At 46.0% G+C, this 20316-nt stretch overlaps 2 protein-coding genes across 3 annotated transcripts in view; one reads left to right on the forward strand and one right to left on the reverse strand.

Moving 5' to 3' along the window:
- The window catches only part of LOC143923435 (microfibril-associated glycoprotein 4-like), a 197330-nt gene extending 181952 nt beyond the window's left edge, over positions 1 to 15378 (reverse strand). The window contains exon 1 of the mRNA XM_077447096.1: positions 15276 to 15378. The gene's annotated coding sequence lies outside the window, so the exon portion shown is untranslated. The remainder of the gene's footprint in view (positions 1 to 15275) is intronic.
- LOC143923436 (microfibril-associated glycoprotein 4-like) overlaps positions 10376 to 20316 on the forward strand; it is a 50917-nt gene continuing 40976 nt past the window's right edge. For both annotated transcript variants that reach the window (XM_077447101.1, XM_077447102.1), the window contains exon 1: positions 10376 to 10580. Coding sequence is in view for 1 of the 2 variants with exons in the window: in XM_077447102.1 (XP_077303228.1) it covers positions 10559 to 10580 (22 nt within the window). In the remaining variant the exon portion in view is untranslated. The remainder of the gene's footprint in view (positions 10581 to 20316) is intronic.

Consider the following 20316-nt stretch of genomic DNA (forward strand, 5'->3'; position numbering starts at 1 on the left):
CTGACTGCAGTTGTCTCAGCTGAGAGTGTCTGTTACATTTTTTCCACACTGCCCAAAGCCAACACTAACAAACCTCCCCCCCCCCCCCCCAAACACATACAGAGGGCAGAGGAGAGAGGGCTTGAACTGCACCTCTTCCCCCCACCTCTCTTTGTCTGCCCACACTCCAATCCCTGGCGCTGTGCCTCAGAAAAGGAAAGTGGGGGGGCCGGAAATTTGAAGTCCAGCAGCCTCAGATCCATCTGGATGAGAGGTGTTGACTGCCAAGGGGTGAGTGAGCTCACCATCCATCCCTTTCCGTGACTGAAGTCTTCCCCTTCTCCCTCTTGCCTCTGAGTGAGTACACCAAGGTAAATCGGGGTTCTCAGAGCACCCCTTACATCAGCATTCCCCTTTACACCAGAGGCCACAGTGTTTCCCCTTACATCAGAATCTTCTCCATACATCAGACTTCTCAGTGTACACCCTCAGTATTCCCAGAGCATCCCTTATGTTAGAGTCCCCAGAGTTCTCCTTTACATCAGAGTCTGCAGAGTCCCCCCCTTACAGTAAAAGGGAACTCTGAGCTCAGATGTAAAAGGGGAACTCTGTGGACTCTGATGTAAAGGGGGACTCTTGTTATTAACTTCATATGATTAGAAATGTTATTTAGTAGCAAAATATATGTATGGGTGCGCGGCGCGCTCTGTGATCGGTGAGTCCATGAGACTCGCCTGATCACCGGTCCGTGCAAGGGGTCGATCCTGACCCCTTATCACGTGATCAGCTGTCAGCAAATGACAGCTGATCATGTGATATAATGGAGCCGGTAATCGGCTAGTATTCCTCCTCGCCGGTGGCCGTGATCGGGACATCAGTCCCGATCACGGCCAGCAATGCAAGCGACCACCTGCCCCCTGCCAGTGCCCACCTGCCCCCTGCAGTGCCATCCTGAATAAAAGTAAGTGCCCCCCATCAGTGCCACCCAGCAGTGCCCATAGTGCCACCCACAGTGCCACAATCTGCCTCAAAGGTGCTGCACCCCAGTGCCGCCCATCTGTGCCCAGCAGTGCTGCCCATCAGTGCCCAGCAGTGCTGCCCATCAGTGCCCAGCAGTGCCACCTATCAGAGCCACCTATCAGTGCCACCTATCAGTGCCCATCAGTTCCATCTATCAGTGGTACCTATCAGTGCCCATCCGTGCCACCCATCCGTGCCACCCATCCGTGCCATCTTATCTGTGCCCATCTTTGCCCATTAGTGCCACCTTATCTGTGCCCATCAGTGCCGCATTATCTGTGCCTATTAGTGCCGCCTTAACTATGCCTATCAGTGCCCACCAGTGCAGCCTATCAGTGCCCACCAATGCAGCCTATCAGTGCCCACCAATGCAGCCCATCAGTGCCCACCAATGCAGCCTAGCAGTGCCGCCTAATCAGCGCACTTCAATGAAGGAGAAAAATGACCCGTTTGCAAAAACTATTAAAACATGATTTTTTTTTTGCATTTTTTTGTTTGTTTAGCAAAAAATAAAACTCCGAGCTGTAACTAAATACCACCAAAAGAAAGCTCTATTTGTGGGAAAAAAATGATAAAAATGTCATTTGGGTACAGTGTTGTATGCCCGCGCAATTTTCATTCAAAGTGCGACAGCGCTGAAAGCTGAAAATTGGTCTGGGACTGAGGGGGGTTTAAGTGCCCAGTAGTGCTTTCTCCAGTGCTACGGTCATCAGCCTCCAGGCAGTCACGACGGCCTCCTCCGTCGGGCTCAAAGGTTAAAAGTCAACCCCAGGGACAAAAGAAGTGCTGGGGGAGAAGGTCATCAAGACAAAATGCTAAGACCTCCTTATGAAGGGGCGCCCCCGCTCACTCCAGTGGGGTGGGGGGGAGACTACTAAAGTTCTCAGGGCTCTGGCAGGAGGAATTTCGGGAAAAATGGGTGATCTCCACAATAACTCTAGGTTACAAACTAGAATTCAGAAAATTCCCTTCTCCTGGTTTCCTCAGATCAAATGTACCCAGAGACCCAGAGAAAAAGAAGTCTCTCCTTCTAGCATTGGAGCGACTATTGTCACAAAAAGTTATCCTGGTAGTTCCCATGCAAGAGCAGGGAATGGGGTTTTATTCAAACCTTTTCACTGTACCAAAGCCAACCGGAGATGTCAGACCCATTCTAGATCTCAAAGATCTAAACCGATTTCTAAAGATACGGTCCTTTCGCATGGAATCGATCCGATCGGTAGTTTCCATCCTGCAAGGAGGAGAACTGCTGGCGTCAATAGACATCAAGGATGGGTACCTGCATGTACCTATTTTCCCTGCTCATCAAAAATTCCTGCATTTCGAAGCAGAAAAAGCCCACTTTCAGTTTGTAGCTCTGCCTTTCGGGCTAACTACTGCACCTTAGGTGTTTACAAAGATCTTGGCCCCTCCTCTGGCCAGATTAATAGCCCAAGGTATAACAATAATAGCATACCTAGACGACTTGCTCTTGATAGACCGGTCGGTAGCCCGCCTGGACCAAAATTTGGTCACCACAATCAACTACCTGGAACACCTAGGTTGGGTTCTCAGCTTAGAGAAGTCTTGGGTGAACAACAACTTTAAAGTAGCAGATGGCGAATACCTCCATTTTGTTCCATTTTCTCCTTCACAGAGTCCAACAGTTCCAGCAAGGATTCAGGACCTTCTTCCGCTTCCTCTTCCTCCTCTGGAGGAGTTTTTACAAGCATTTCCTTAACCAGTTCCCGACCGGCGCATGCCGATGTACGTCGGCAGAATGGCACGGGCAGGCATATGGGCGTACATGTACGTCCATTTCTATTTGCCATCCTGCCATAGCGTGTGCGCCGCCGGCGGCACGCTCGCATGCTGGTCGGGACCCCTGTGAGTCTGGTCGCGGGTCCCGCGGACTCGATCGCCGCGGGGATACCCGCGATCATCTCACGGGTAGGCTGAACGGGGAGATGCCATTGTAAACAGCATCTCCCCGTTCTGCCTAGCAACAAGTGACACTGATCTCTGCTCCATGTGATTGGAGCAGAGATCAGTGTTCACTAACACACAGCCCAGCCCCCCACAGTTAGTAACACACCCCTAGGACACACTTAACCCCTACACTGCCACCCCCTGGTTAACCCCTTCACTGCCAGTTTCATTAACACAGGAATCGCTGCATTTGTATAGCACTGATTGCTGTATAAATGACAATGGTCCCAAGAATGTGTCAAAAATGTCCGATGTGTCCGCCATAATGTCGCAGTCACAATAAAAATCGCCGATCACCGCCATTACTAGTAAAAAAAAAAAAATATTAATAAAAATGCCATAAAACTATCTCATATTTTGTAAACGCTATAAATTTTGCGCAAACCAATCAATAATCACCTATTGGCATTTTTTTTTACCAAAAATATGTAAAAGAATACGTATCGGCCTAAACTGAGGGAAAAAAATGTTTTTTTTAAAATATTTTTTGGGGGGGGGTATTTATTATAACAAAAAGTAAAAAATAATGTGTTTTTTTCAAAATTGACGCTATATTTTTGTTTATAGATCGAAAAATAAAAAACGCAGGGGTGATCAATTTTGTTTGGGAGCCACGTCGAACAACCGCGCAATTGTCAGTTAAAGCCAGCAAAAGTGGTTAAAAAAAAAAAAAAAAGTCAGTGCATGCTATAGTCAGGCTGCTTATCTTTGTACTAAAGAGCATGCGGTCAAATGCGTTTGCAAATATGTGCCCCTGTTTTTAACGCATACTGTTAGGTTAATTTGGTTGGTAAGCTGACTGGTTGGTTAGTTGAGCTGGGAATTTCTCTGGTTGTGTTTTGCATGTGTTGCCCTTCCATGGTCTCCTTGCTGTGAAGGCCAGTTATAGGTGGGGGCAGGGGCCATTTTGTTTGTTAATAATGGGGGGGGAATATTGATGAGGGGACATCTTTCCTACCATTGTGCTATATGCTGGGTGTTCAGTGTTCCACTGTGCCTTTAGCCCCTTAAGGACCGCCTCACGCAGATATACTGTGGCAGGGAGTCTCTACTGTGCGAAATCACGTACCTCTAGGTGATTTTATGCACAGGGTCTGGGGTGATGCCAGCAACTTGCTTCTGCTGTGATTGGACACAGCAGGAGCCAATCAGCAGGTCCGACACAAGCGATGTCTGCGAGGACCCGCCGATCATTCACAGGAGAGGTAGAGCGGTGGTCTGCCTATGTAAACAAGGCAGATCGTCGTTCTGTCCTTCCCTGCCAGTGTCAATAGTACAGTGAGAGTGCTTTTTTTCTTTAACACTGATCACTGTATTAGTCACTGGTCCCCAAAAAGGTGTCAGTCTTCCAACTTGTCCGTTGCAATGTCGCAGTCCCGCTAAAAATCACTGATCGCCGCTAGTTACTAGTAAAAGATAAATAAATAAATGAATGAAAATTCCATAAAATAGCCTATAGTTTGTAGATGCTATACTTATGCACAAATCAATCAATATATACTTATTGGGATTTTTTAACCAAAAATATGTACCAAAATACATATTGGCCTAAATTGATGAATAAATTAGATTTTTTAGATTTTTTTTTATTGGGCATGTTTTATAGCAGAAATTAAAAAAGGACATAAATTGTATTTGGGTACAGCACGACACAACCACAAAATTGGCAGTTAAAGTAATGCAGTGCAATGGCCTGGTCATGAAGGGGGTAAATCTTCCGGGGCTTAAGGAGGATTGGGCTACCTCCAGGCCCACCTGCTCCCTGTCTATCCATTAGAATGCATGTGCTTCCACTGTGGGCACTCTCATAAATTTACAGGAGTTAGCCTAGGTTCACACTGGTACGATTTGGCATGCAATTTGGCGTGTGAAAACCGCATGCCAAATCGGCGGCTATTGCCAGCAATGGCACAGTCCGAATCGGTGCAGCACAGACTTTGGGGTGCTGCACCGATTGCCAAAAGTAGTTTCTGTACTACTTTTGGTGACTTTGTATAGACATCTGTGCAGGAACCCGCATAGATGTCTGTCAAATCGCCCCCCAACGCCCCCCCTCCCCCCCCCCCCCGCAGCAGGACAGCATTGCCCGGTTGAAATCATGCGAGTTCAGCTGAACTAACACAATTTCTAACCCACAGCAATGTGAACCCAGGCTTAGGACTGCGAGTAATACAGGATGCTGTGAAGAGGTCTTGCAGCTTACGCATGCGTTTGCAAATGTGCACTAAGGATGAGCTCAGGCGTGTTCGCAACTCCACGTGCCCGCACCTGCCAGGTAGCTGACACTTTGCAGCGCTAATCACAGACAGTGAGACATTTCGGAATCTGTGCATGCGCGGATCGGAAATGTCTCACTGCCTGTGATCAGCACTGCGGAGTGACAGCTTCCTGGCGGGCGCGGGCACGTGGAGTTGCGAACACACCTGAGCTCATCCTTAGTGCTAACTAAAACCCTGTTTTTAAAGTATACTGTTAGACCGGTTAATTTGGTAGGTAAGCTGACTGGTTGGTGAGTTGAACTGGGAATTTCTCTGGATTTGTCTTGCATCAATCCAGGGCCGTCTTTAATATTGATTGGACCCTGGGCAAAAAAATTCTTGCCCCCCCCATTCAATCTCACTCTCCCCCTGCTCCAAGACATAAAAGAAATTGCAGCTAGACTTAAAATCAGTTTACTATATCAGATCAGGCAGCAATTACGATTGGTTGCCAGCGGTTACAGCATATCATTACTGCTTACTGACTGGTTGCTAGAGATTACAGCACACATTTCAGCTCACTGATTAGTTGCTAGAGGTTGCAGCAAATGATTTCCGCTTGTTAATTGGTTGCTAGAGATTACAGTACAGTATTACTTCTCACTAATTGGTTGCTAGAGGTTACAGCACATCATCTCCTCACTGCAGGGGGGCATGATATACATATGAATTACACCTTTATTTACATATCAATGCCGCTGGCTGCAGCTACTTACTTTTGAATGCTGCTGCTATTTACATATGAATGCCGGTTATTTACATGTAAACACAGGGTCTGCAGGGGAGTCACCTGTACACAACAATAGGGCAGAGCTGGGCAGCATTAGTAGCAGCACTTCACACTGAGATATCGGGACACAGCACAGGACTAAAACCTCAAGGGACGAGGGAATTTAAACTGGGATAGTTGGCAAGAATGCCGGGGCTCTGGGTGACCTTCAGGGCTGGACTTACCATTGGGCTTGACTGGGCTCAAGCCCATGGGCCCCACCCAATAGGGCGCCCCACAGGCCCTGCCAAGATACATAACCGAGTGTACTCGGCTCAGCTCCGCTCACAGTCACGCCCAGTCCCGCCCTATGATGGACATAACACAGGGACTGTTAGCCAAGCTGAGTATACTCGGCTACTCTCGGCTCCGCTTGGGACTGCTAGAGGACCCGAAAGCCGCCGAGATACACAGGACTCTGCATCTCGGCGGCGCCATTTTTAAACTTCAAGACTGCAATGACAAGGCTGCAAATGACACTGGACAAGGCTGGAGATGGATGGGCAAGGCTGCGGATGAACACTGATAAGGCTGCATTGATGGGCATTTAAATGTAAGTATTTTCCTTAAACTTCCCTCCTAAAAGTTTCTTTCCTTAACCACTTGCCGACCGCCGCACGCCGATGTACGTCGGCAGAATGGCACGGGCAGGCATAAGGACATACATGTACGTCCTTTGCCTCCCGCGGGTCGGGGGCCCGATCGGGCCCCCGCCCGGTGCCTGCGGCGGTCGGTTTTCGTTCGGGAGCGATCCCGGACGAGGGGACGGCCATTCATTCATGGCCACCCCCTCGCGATCGCTCCCGACGAATGGAAATCCCCGGTGACATCACTTCCTCTCCTGTAATGTAAACACAGGAGAGGAAGTGATGTATTCTCTCCTCCGTGTCGGTATTTTTCGTTCCGACACGGAGGAGAGCGGATCGGTGAGTTGCACCAACACACCCCACACACAGTAGAACATGCCAGGCACACTCACACCCCCCCTTTACCCCCCGATCACCCCCCCAATTACCCCTGCCCCCCAGTCACAGTGACACCAATGCCATTTTTTTTTTTTTTTGCATTGGTGTCATTTGTGACTGTAATAACTGTTAGGGCAGTTAGGGTTAGCCCCCTTTAGTTCTAATGTACCCCCCTAACCCCCCCAATAAAGGTTTAACCCCGTGATCACCCCCCGTCGCCAGTGTCACTAAGGCTGGGTTCACATTGCAGCGGTTTATGAGAACGGATGTGATTCGCACCGCACTGCAGTGCAAATCACATCCGATCTCTGTGCGATTCGAGTTCAGCCATTCGCCGCACCCGCCGCAAATTCGCACGGGACCCTTTTTTTGGCCCGCAGCAGAATCGGATCGCATGGGTGTTCACACCATGCGATCCGAGTTTGCAGATCGCACTGCGATATGCGAACTGATCTGGGGGTGTCAGTAACATTTCACTGACACTCCCAGCAGTTCGCATAGGGCAGTGTGAACTGCCGCCGGGAGGCATGCGATGCGGGAACCCGCCGCGGATTCGCGGCGTTTCCGCATCGCTCCAGTGTGAACCCAGCCTAATAAGCGATCATTTTTCTGATCGCCGTATTAGTGTCACAGGTGACGCTAGTTAGGCAGGTAGGTATTTAGGTTCGCCGCAACTTTTTATAGCGCCAGGGACCCCCATATACTACCGCATAAAGCCCCCTGATTGCCCCCTAGTTAACCCTTTCACCAGTGATCACCATATAACTGTTACAGGTGACGCTGGTTGGTTAGTTATTTTTTTATAGTTTCAGGGCACCCGCCATTTATTACCTAATAAAGGTTTAACCCCCTGATCACCCGGCGGGTGTCATTTGTGACTAATAACTGTTAGGGCAGTTAGGGTTAGCCCCCTTTAGTTCTAAGGTACCCCCCTAACCCCCCCAATAAAGGTTTAACCCCGTGATCACCCCCCGTCGCCAGTGTCACTAAGGCTGGGTTCACATTGCAGCGGTTTATGAGAACGGATGTGATTCGCACCGCACTGCAGTGCAAATCACATCCGATCTCTGTGCGATTCGAGTTCAGCTATACAGATAGTATGGCTGAATTCGTGTCGCACCCACCGCACCCGCCGCAAACTCGCACGGGACCCTTTTTTTGGTCCGCAGCAGAATCGGATCGCATGGGTGTTCACACCATGCGATCCAAGTTTGCAGATCGCACTGCGATATGCGAACTGATCTGGGGGTGTCATTAACATTTCACTGACACTCCCAGCAGTTCGCATAGGGCAGTGTGAACTGCCGCCGGGAGGCATGCGATGCGGGAACCCGCCGCGGATTCGTGGCGTTCCCGCATCACTCCAGTGTGAACCCAGCCTAAGCGATCGTTTTTCTGATCGCTGTATTAGTGTCACAGGTGACGCTAGTTAGGCAGGTAGGTATTTAGGTTCGCCGCAGCTTTTTATAGCGCCAGGGACCCCCATATACTACCGCATAAAGCCCCCTGATTGCCCCCTAGTTAACCCTTTCACCAGTGATCACCATATAACTGTTACAGGTGACGCTGGTTGGTTAGTTATTTTTTTATAGTTTCAGGGCACCCGCCATTTATTACCTAGTCTCACTAGTGTACCCCTAAATTTAGGGGTGTCTACTTTCTAAAATGGGGTCATTTGGGGGGGGGGTTTGTGCCATCTTGGCATTTTATGGCCTTCAAAACTGTAACGCCCTTAGAAAGCCTGAAGGCGGTGCTTGGTTTTCGGGGCCCCGTACGCGGCTAGGCTCCCAAAAAGTCCCACATATGTGGTATCCCCGTACTCAGGAGAAGCAGCAGAATTTATTTTGGGGTGTCATTTCACATATGCCCATGGCATGCGTGAGCAATATATCATTTAGTGACAACTTTGTGAAAAAAAAAAAAAAAGTTTGTAATTTTCCCGCAACTTGTGGCAAAATATAAAATATTCCATGGACTCAACATGCCTCTCAGCAAATAGCTTGGGGTGTCTACTTTCTAAAATGGGGTCATTTGTGGGGGTTTTGTGCCATCTTGGCATTTTATGGCCTTCAAAACTGTAATAGGTAGTGAGGCGTGAAATCAAAAATTTACGCCTTTAGAAAGCCTGAAGGCGGTGCTTGGTTTTCGGGGCCCCGTACGCGGCTAGGCTCCCAAAAAGTCCCACATATGTGGTATCCCCGTACTCAGGAGAAGCAGCAGAATTTATTTTGGGGTGTCATTTCACATACGCCCATAGCATGTGTGAGCAATATATCATTTAGTGACAACTTTGTGTAAAAAAAAATAAAAAATTTTTTTTTTGTCATTATTCAATCGCTTGAGGCAAAAAAATAAAATATTCAATGGGCTCAACATGCCTCTTATCAATTTCCTTAGGGGGTCTACTTTCCAAAATGGGGTCATTTGGGGGGGTTTTGTACTGCCCTGCCATTTTAGCACCTCAAGAAATGAGATAGGCAGTCGTAAACTAAAAGCTGCGTAAATTCCAGAAAACGTACCTTAGTTTGTAGATGTGACAACTTTTGCGCAAACCAATAAATATACAATTATTGACTTTTTTTTTACCAAAGACATGTGGCTGAATACATTTTGGCCTAAATGTATGACTAAAATTGAGTTTATTGGATTTTTCTAATAACAAAAAGTAGAAAATATCATTTTTTTTCAAAATTTGCGGTCTTTTTACGTTTATATCGCAAAAAATAAAAATCGCAGAGGCAATCAAATACCATCAAAAGAAAGCTCTATTTGTGGGAAGAAAAGGACGCAAATTTTGTTTGGGTACAACATTGCATGACCGCGCAATTACCAGTTAAAGCAGCGCAGTGCCAAAGTGTAAAAAGACCTCTGGTCATTTACCAGCAAAATGGTCCGGTCTGAAAGTGGTTAAAATTCCCTCCCAAACTTGGGGTTATACACCGATAAATGCGGTAATGTACACAAGGTAGGGCCCGAAAGTGGATCAAGCCCAGGGGCCCCCACCACCCTGAGTCCTGCCCTGGTGACCTTGTCTGGGCACTGCTGGTCACTAATGGCAACACTCCAAATACACTATTCCTGTGTATTGTATGGGAGCTGCTCTGCTTTGTCATTGTGTTTTTTCTCACAACTGTCTTTCTGATGTATACACCCGCATTCGTCATTTTACTGTTAAACTGCCGCCCTCTGAACTCCTCTCATGCTCCGCACTCTTCTCCTGGACATACTCCCAGTTTACAGCCGGTAAACTCTTCTCCTACACATACTGTCGCCTGTGAATCGGCTGAGACAGCGACAGCTTGTCCATAGGAGTAGCAGAGATGTAATTCTCCGTAATGCCTGTAGATGGCAGTGCTGAGCTGATGACGTAACTGAGAATTCAGCCTCAAGATAAATAGAGAACTGTTATTTACTTGCCAGGAGTGGTGGCACGTGGCTTTAATCGCTGCCCTCCAAGAGGCGGAGTCTGTTGGCTTGCAGTATGTTCCATCAGTTCTCGTCCACCCAGTGCCAAGTCCATTAGGGTGTCCGTTGCTAGTGCTAATTTCAGCATTAGCATGGTGGCTTAAGACTCTACACCTTCCCCCTGCTGATCAGTGATGATTCCAATCGGGCTGACTAGTAAGTGTGTGTGCTAGCGTAAAAGTAGTCAATAGCCAACATTGACATAGTACTGTGATACACAGTCTCCTTTTTGGTTTTTTTACGTTTTGAGTTACAGATATATATATATATATATATAATTTTTTTTCCCTCTTATAAAAATAAAATAATATATATTTTATATATATATTTATATCTATATCTCTCCCTCTCTCTAGGTATATATTATATATATATATATATATATACATTTTTTTATACAAACCATAAATATAATAGAAAATAAAAAATATTATGTTTAACATTTTTATTTATTATTTTATACCTCATTTATTTACATTTCTATTGTAGAGCAACCTGAATAATAATAAATAATAAAAATTTAAAAAAATAATGAATAAAAACCATATATATATATATATATATATATATATATAAAATAGAAAATAAATTGAAAATCAAAAAAATATGTTTGGGATTACAGCTGTTTTATATTGAATTACAAACATATGACAGGGTGGAATGCCCATAGAGTATAATGGGAAGCAAGGTGTGACCTGGAGTCAGAACCATTGGTCATATCAGATCAATCTTTAGCAGACATATTCTCTATATCCAGTGGTGATGTCCAAAATTCAAATTAAATGGGATTATTATTGGTTTCTATGGAATGACAGATAAATAATAAAAAGGAATGCCCATAGAGTATCATGGGGAGCAAGATGTGACCTGGAGTCAAAACCATTGGTCATATCAGATCATTCTTTAGCAGACATACTCTCTATGTTTGTTAGTGATGTACAAAATGCACATTAAGTGAATTTTTAAACGATTTACTTCCCATTATATTCAATGGGCATTCCACTCTGTCATATGTCTTGTCATTCCATATAAAACAAAAATAATCCCATTTAATTTCAAATTTGGACATCACTGCTGCAAATAGAGGGTATGTCTGCTAAAGAATGATCTGATATGACCAATGGTTTTGACTCCAGGTCACATCTTGCTTCCCATTATTCTCTATGGGCATTCCACCCTGTGATATGTATGCCATTCCATAGAAACCAATAATAATCCCACTTAATGTGAATTTTGGACATCACCACTGGACATAGAGGGTATGTCTGCTAAAGATTGATGTGATATGACCAATGGTTTTGACTCCAGGTCACATCTTGCTCCCCATGATACTCTATGGGCATTCCTTTTTATTATTAATCTGTCATTCCATAGAAAAAAATAATAATCCCACTTAATCTGAATTTTGGACATCACCACTGGACATAGAGAGTATGTCTGCTAAAGATTGATCTGATATGACCAATGGTTTTGACTCCAGGTCACATCTTGCTTCCCATTATACTCTATGGGCATTTCTTTATATTTTTTATCTGTCATTCCATAGAAAATAATCTCAACCTTACAATCTGCTACTCTACTTGAGGAACAGCTGTGGTAAAGGATAAATTGCTATGTCACTCAGATTTGCCTGAAAATGAGTTTAGATTTTATTTCCCATTATACTCTATGGGCATTCCATTCTGTCATATGTCTTGTCATTCCATATAAAACAATAATAATCCCGTTTAGTTTGAAATTTGGACATCACTGCTGGACATAGAGGGTATGTCTGCTAAAGATTGATCTGATATGACCAATGGTTCTGACTCCAGGTCACACCTTGCTTCCCATTATACTCTATGGGCATTCCACTCTGTCATATGTATGTCCAGGGGCGTAACTATAGGGGGTGCAGCAGTCGCGACCGCAACCGGGCCCTTTGATGCAGGGGGCCCATGCAGCCCCCTCTACATATGGACGGCAGCAGCATAGGCAGCTAGCACACACTATTACATACCCCCTCCATATCCCCGTGGGGACAGGGACCCCTTCTCATCTGGGGGCAGTAACTTCATCTGCCCTGGAGAAAAGGACCTCATCTCTTCTGGGGACGGGGACCCAATCCTGCCTAGGGACAGTCCCCCAATGGGGCACCTAAAAATGTAAAAAAATAAATAAATAAAAACTGCTGATACCAGTGGTGGAACTACAGGGTTCACAAAGGTCATACCTGTGACCACGCCCTGGAGTTCCACCGTCGGACTCGGAGGGAAGGGCCCTGGCTGGGGTTCAGGGGGGCCCTTCATGGTTTCTTGCATCGGGGCCCTGAAGGTTCTAGTTACGCCACTGTGTATGTCATTCCATAGAAACCAATAATAATCCCACCTAATGTGAATTTTGGACATCACCACTGGATATAGAGAATATGTCTGCTAAAGATTGATGTGATATGACCAATGGTTCTGACTCCAGGTCACACCTTGCTTCCCATTATACTCTATGGGCATTCCACCCTGTCATATGTTTGTAATTCAATATAAAACAGCTGTAATCCCAAACAATCTCAATCTTACAATCTGCTACTCTACATGAGGAACAGCTGTGGTAAAGGATAAATTGCTATGTCACTCAGATTTGCCTGCAAATGAGTTTATATTTGACTTCCCATTATACTCTATGGGCATTCCACTCTTTCATTTACCTTTGTTATGCCATAAAAAACAACATTAATCCCATCTAATCTCAATATTAAACATGGCCACTGATATTTAAAAGTAGGTCTTTAAAAAAAAAAAAAAACATTTATATGTCAAAAGAGTCTGTCACAAACTGATTTTTTTTTCCATGATTCTCTATGGGCATTCCACTTTGTTCCATTATTCTCTATGGGCATTCCACTTTGTTCCATTATTCTCTATGGGCATTCCACTTTGTTCCATTATTCTCTATGGGCATTCCATCTCCCTGTTAAAGTCTATGGGCATTCCATTCTGTCATTCCTTTTAGTACGTCACGTTTAAGGAAAATACATTTAAATGCCCATCAATGCAGCCTTATCAGTGTTCATCCGCAGCCTTGCCCATCCATCTGCAGCCTTGTCCAGTGTCATTTGCAGCCTTGTCATTGCAGTCTTGAAGTTTAAAAATGGCGCCGCCGAGATGCAGAGTCCTGTGTATCTCGGCGGCTCTCGGGTCCTCTAGCAGTCCCAAGCGGAGCCGAGAGTAGCCGAGTATACTCAGCTTGGCTAACAGTCCCTGTGTTATGTCCATCATAGGGCGGGACTGGGCGTGACTGTGAGCGGAGCTGAGCCGAGTACACTCGGTTATGTATCTTGGCAGGGCCTGTGGGGCCCCCTATAGGGTGGGGCCCATGGGCTTGAGCCCAGTCAAGCCCAATGGTAAGTCCAGCCCTGGCAGCATGACACCAAAATCTTTTAGCTTCCTTTAAGAGTGATTATCTTAGCATTGCTGTAAGGGATATTTTTCGCACTGTCCACCAATGTAAGGGACATTCTCCCCATTGACCTCCAATACAAGGAGCATTCTTCTCAATGACCAACAATGTAAGAAGCATCTTCCCACTACCCACCAATGTAAGGGGTAGTGTTCCCAATGATCAACAATGTACGGGAATTTTTCCCACTGAGGCTTAAAAATGTTTTCAATCGTTCTTCAGGTGGAGAAACACAGAGAAAGATTATGTATTGGTTTAACAACTGCATTTCCACAAATGTATTGAATGATGTATTCTACTTTTAGGGCAACTCACACTTAAAATCTTAGAATAATGCAGATATGAGCTATACTCTTTGCAACACCAAGGTTAAAGCGGAGTTCCACCCACATTTGGCATGTAATTTTTTTTTGGGGGGGGAAGTGGTACCTTGTTTTTAGAGGGACTTCCTGTCCCACTTCCTGCTTCCATCTCTTGGCCGCCTAGGTGACTCCTCCTCTCTCACTCCCTCTTTGCAATCTTCTGGGACACATTACGGGTCCCAGAAGATTGTCTGGCCACAAGCAGAGTGCAGTGTGACTCGCACGTGCGCAGTGCGTGCCCGGCCATGAACCCGCAAGCTGTCACTGGCAAGCACACTGTTGGATAGGATAATTTGGTCGGTTGGCAGATTGGTTGGCGAGTTGAGCTATGGAATGTTCTTTTTTTGTCTTTCATGCGTTTTCCCTTCCATGTGCTCTTTGCTGTGAAGGCCAGTTATAGGTGGGGGCAGTGTCCAGTTTTTTGTTACTGGTGTAAATATGGTCCAGGGACACACTGGGCACCTTCGTTGCCACTGTGTTATTGCTGGGTGTCAAGTGTGCTCCTGTTCCTTTAAGGGGGATTGGGCTGCCTCCAGGCCCACCTGCCCCTCATCTATCCATTTATTGCATGTGCTTCCATTGTGGAGACGCTCATAAATTCAGTAGCATTAAGCACTGCAAGCAATACGCAGGGTGCCGTGAAGAGGCCTTGCAGCTTACGCAATGCGTTTGCAAATGCGTGCTAACTAAACCCCTGTTTTTAACGCAGACTGTTGGGCAGGTTCATTTGGTTGGCTGGCAGACTGGTTGGTGAGTTGAGCTATGTATTTCAAGCAGTTAAAAAAACGAGCATATATACAACGTATATCCACCCTGGGATACAAACCGACAGCCTCAAGGGGTCAGCGGGTGTGGTAACGTTGCAAGCATGGACTCCACCCAATGTGTTTCGTGAAAGATCACATCATCTGAGGCACCACATAATGGCTACAGAGGACTCTCCTTCCCTCTAATGGGAGTCTCAGTCCTGCTGAGGATGGACTTATTATTGCCCATAACTTAAAGGGGGCCCTACATCCACCCCCCATCATTCAGTAGGGTTTGTTGGACTCACCTGCATTGTTCGGCTTCCCATATAATGTTGTCAGTCGCAGGTGCAAGGGGTATTTATATCTGTGCTTCTCGATCAAGCAATGTTGTTAGAATGTGAGCTAAGACGGAAGAAACGTTAAAATAAAATCTTAGATTTATCATAAGTACTGCAATTCTGAAGATAGTACCTGGACCTTGACCTAGATATACTTGGCTGAGCTCAGCTGGGGGCCTCAGTATTTAATAAAGCAAGAGAAACGAGAAAACAGCGCAAACCCCTGGTGTATTAAAAAGATTCAAAAGCTTTATTAAGCTATGGAGACTCCGAAAGTCTCCAAAGATGAACGGCGCCTGCGCACTTGCTAGTACCTTCTGCCCTGAGTCCAGGTTCAAGCCCCAACATGCAAGTAGACATACTGTAGCACTTAGTAACAGGGCCCCTTGTGGGCTCGCTTCACTCGCCACGCTTCGGGCACGGCCTCGCTTTGCTCGCCAATTTTTTATTCTAGCTCCACTATGTCCACTTGGATGGTGGGGCTTGAACCTGGACTCAGTGTGCGGGCGCTGTTCATCTTCGGCGACCTTCGGCGTCTCCTTGTCCTCTGTACAGCACAAGTGCAGTACAGGGAAGACATTATCCGACGGAGGACAGTATTCGACACAACACCGACTCCTCCGTGATGGTTTCCCTGGCTCATCCCACTCCTTCCTCACGGCTTTCTCATACCATCCTGAATAGAGACTCTAGTCCCTGGCTCACACTTGGACCTTCCTCCCTCACGATCTGTCAGTATTTTAGTAGCTTTGTTTGTGAATGCCCAAAAACTTTTTGAAAAATATTGAGCAGTATATTCAGGGCCAGTGCTACCACTAGGCAAAGTTGGCAGCCACCTAGTGTGCACCGCTGCTAGGGTGCAGCCATGGCCACTGGACTGCTGATGTTCCCCACCAGGGTCGCCATCAGGAGAAGCGGCTGTCAAAGAAAGCCTCCATGAAATTCTCTAGCAGGTCTGCCTCCCTCAGGTCCTGATTGCAGACATACCCTCTATGTCCAGTGGTGATGTCCAAAATTCACATTAAGTGGGATTATTATTGGTTTCTATGGAATGGCATACATATCACAGGGTGGAATGCCCATAGAGAATAATGGGAAGCAAGATGTGACCTGGAGTCAAAACCATTGGTCATATCAGATCATTCTTTAGCAGACATACCCTCTATTTGCAGCAGTGATGTCCAAATTTGAAATTAAATGGGATTATTTTTGTTTTATATGGAATGACAAGACATATGACAGAGTGGAATGCCCATTGAATATAATGGGAAGTAAATCGTTTAAAAATTCACTTAATGTGAATTTTGTACATCACTAACAAACATAGAGAATATGTCTGCTAAAGATTGATCTGATATGACCAATGGTTTTGACTCCAGGTCACATCTTGCTCCCCATGATACTCTATGGGCATTCCTTTTTATTATTTATCTGTCATTCCATAGAAACCAATAATAATCCCACCTAATGTGAATTTTGGACATCACCACTGGATATAGAGAATATGTCTGCTAAAGATTGATGTGATATGACCAATGGTTTTGACTCCAGGTCACACCTTGCTTCCCATTATACTCTATGGGCATTCCACCCTGTCATATGTTTGTAATTCAATATAAAACAGCTGTAATCCCAAACAATCTCAATCTTACAATCTGCTACTCTACATGAGGAACAGCTGTGGTAAAGGATAAATTGCTATGTCACTCAGATTTGCCTGCAAATGAGTTTATATTTGACTTCCCATTATACTCTATGGGCATTCCACTCTTTCATTTACCTTTGTTATGCCATAAAAAACAACATTAATCCCATCTAATCTCAATATTAAACATGGCCACTGATATTTAAAAGTAGGTCTTTAAAAAAAAAAAAAAACATTTATATGTCAAAAGAGTCTGTCACAAACTGATTTTTTTTTCCATGATTCTCTATGGGCATTCCACTTTGTTCCATTATTCTCTATGGGCATTCCACTTTGTTCCATTATTCTCTATGGGCATTCCATCTCCCTGTTAAAGTCTATGGGCATTCCATTCTGTCATTCCTTTTAGTACGTCACGTTTAAGGAAAATACATTTAAATGCCCATCAATGCAGCCTTATCAGTGTTCATCCGCAGCCTTGCCCATCCATCTGCAGCCTTGTCCAGTGTCATTTGCAGCCTTGTCATTGCAGTCTTGAAGTTTAAAAATGGCGCCGCCGAGATGCAGAGTCCTGTGTATCTCGGCGGCTCTCGGGTCCTCTAGCAGTCCCAAGCGGAGCCGAGAGTAGCCGAGTATACTCAGCTTGGCTAACAGTCCCTGTGTTATGTCCATCATAGGGCGGGACTGGGCGTGACTGTGAGCGGAGCTGAGCCGAGTACACTCGGTTATGTATCTTGGCAGGGCCTGTGGGGCCCCCTATAGGGTGGGGCCCATGGGCTTGAGCCCAGTCAAGCCCAATGGTAAGTCCAGCCCTGGCAGCATGACACCAAAATCTTTTAGCTTCCTTTAAGAGTGATTATCTTAGCATTGCTGTAAGGGATATTTTTCGCACTGTCCACCAATGTAAGGGACATTCTCCCCATTGACCTCCAATACAAGGAGCATTCTTCTCAATGACCAACAATGTAAGAAGCATCTTCCCACTACCCACCAATGTAAGGGGTAGTGTTCCCAATGATCAACAATGTACGGGAATTTTTCCCACTGAGGCTTAAAAATGTTTTCAATCGTTCTTCAGGTGGAGAAACACAGAGAAAGATTATGTATTGGTTTAACAACTGCATTTCCACAAATGTATTGAATGATGTATTCTACTTTTAGGGCAACTCACACTTAAAATCTTAGAATAATGCAGATATGAGCTATACTCTTTGCAACACCAAGGTTAAAGCGGAGTTCCACCCACATTTGGCATGTAATTTTTTTTTGGGGGGGGAAGTGGTACCTTGTTTTTAGAGGGACTTCCTGTCCCACTTCCTGCTTCCATCTCTTGGCCGCCTAGGTGACTCCTCCTCTCTCACTCCCTCTTTGCAATCTTCTGGGACACATTACGGGTCCCAGAAGATTGTCTGGCCACAAGCAGAGTGCAGTGTGACTCGCACGTGCGCAGTGCGTGCCCGGCCATGAACCCGCAAGCTGTCACTGGCAAGCACACTGTTGGATAGGATAATTTGGTCGGTTGGCAGATTGGTTGGCGAGTTGAGCTATGGAATGTTCTTTTTTTGTCTTTCATGCGTTTTCCCTTCCATGTGCTCTTTGCTGTGAAGGCCAGTTATAGGTGGGGGCAGTGTCCAGTTTTTTGTTACTGGTGTAAATATGGTCCAGGGACACACTGGGCACCTTCGTTGCCACTGTGTTATTGCTGGGTGTCAAGTGTGCTCCTGTTCCTTTAAGGGGGATTGGGCTGCCTCCAGGCCCACCTGCCCCTCATCTATCCATTTATTGCATGTGCTTCCATTGTGGAGACGCTCATAAATTCAGTAGCATTAAGCACTGCAAGCAATACGCAGGGTGCCGTGAAGAGGCCTTGCAGCTTACGCAATGCGTTTGCAAATGCGTGCTAACTAAACCCCTGTTTTTAACGCAGACTGTTGGGCAGGTTCATTTGGTTGGCTGGCAGACTGGTTGGTGAGTTGAGCTATGTATTTCAAGCAGTTAAAAAAACGAGCATATATACAACGTATATCCACCCTGGGATACAAACCGACAGCCTCAAGGGGTCAGCGGGTGTGGTAACGTTGCAAGCATGGACTCCACCCAATGTGTTTCGTGAAAGATCACATCATCTGAGGCACCACATAATGGCTACAGAGGACTCTCCTTCCCTCTAATGGGAGTCTCAGTCCTGCTGAGGATGGACTTATTATTGCCCATAACTTAAAGGGGGCCCTACATCCACCCCCCATCATCCAGTAGGGTTTGTTGGACTCACCTGCATTGTTCGGCTTCCCATATAATGTTGTCAGTCGCAGGTGCAAGGGGTATTTATATCTGTGCTTCTCGATCAAGCAATGTTGTTAGAATGTGAGCTAAGACGGAAGAAACGTTAAAATAAAATCTTAGATTTATCATAAGTACTGCAATTCTGAAGATAGTACCTGGACCTTGACCTAGATATACTTGGCTGAGCTCAGCTGGGGGCCTCAGTATTTAATAAAGCAAGAGAAACGAGAAAACAGCGCAAACCCCTGGTGTATTAAAAAGATTCAAAAGCTTTATTAAGCTATGGAGACTCCGAAAGTCTCCAAAGATGAACGGCGCCTGCGCACTTGCTAGTACCTTCTGCCCTGAGTCCAGGTTCAAGCCCCAACATGCAAGTAGACATACTGTAGCACTTAGTAACAGGGCCCCTTGTGGGCTCGCTTCACTCGCCACGCTTCGGGCACGGCCTCGCTTTGCTCGCCAATTTTTTATTCTAGCTCCACTATGTCCACTTGGATGGTGGGGCTTGAACCTGGACTCAGTGTGCGGGCGCTGTTCATCTTCGGCGACCTTCGGCGTCTCCTTGTCCTCTGTACAGCACAAGTGCAGTACAGGGAAGACATTATCCGACGGAGGACAGTATTCGACACAACACCGACTCCTCCGTGATGGTTTCCCTGGCTCATCCCACTCCTTCCTCACGGCTTTCTCATACCATCCTGAATAGAGACTCTAGTCCCTGGCTCACACTTGGACCTTCCTCCCTCACGATCTGTCAGTATTTTAGTAGCTTTGTTTGTGAATGCCCAAAAACTTTTTGAAAAATATTGAGCAGTATATTCAGGGCCAGTGCTACCACTAGGCAAAGTTGGCAGCCACCTAGTGTGCACCGCTGCTAGGGTGCAGCCATGGCCACTGGACTGCTGATGTTCCCCACCAGGGTCGCCATCAGGAGAAGCGGCTGTCAAAGAAAGCCTCCATGAAATTCTCTAGCAGGTCTGCCTCCCTCAGGTCCTGATTGGTGGCTCTCACAGAGATCATGTGGGTACTGCTGGTTCTTGGGCACGGAAGCCTGGCAGTTCAGTGAAGCTGGAACAGGGG

The sequence above is a fragment of the Lithobates pipiens genome, unplaced genomic scaffold (assembly GCF_037356315.1).
Source record: "Lithobates pipiens isolate NorthernLeopardFrog02 unplaced genomic scaffold, aLitPip1_a1.2 Scaffold_22, whole genome shotgun sequence".
NCBI classification, from domain to species: Eukaryota; Metazoa; Chordata; class Amphibia; order Anura; family Ranidae; genus Lithobates; species Lithobates pipiens.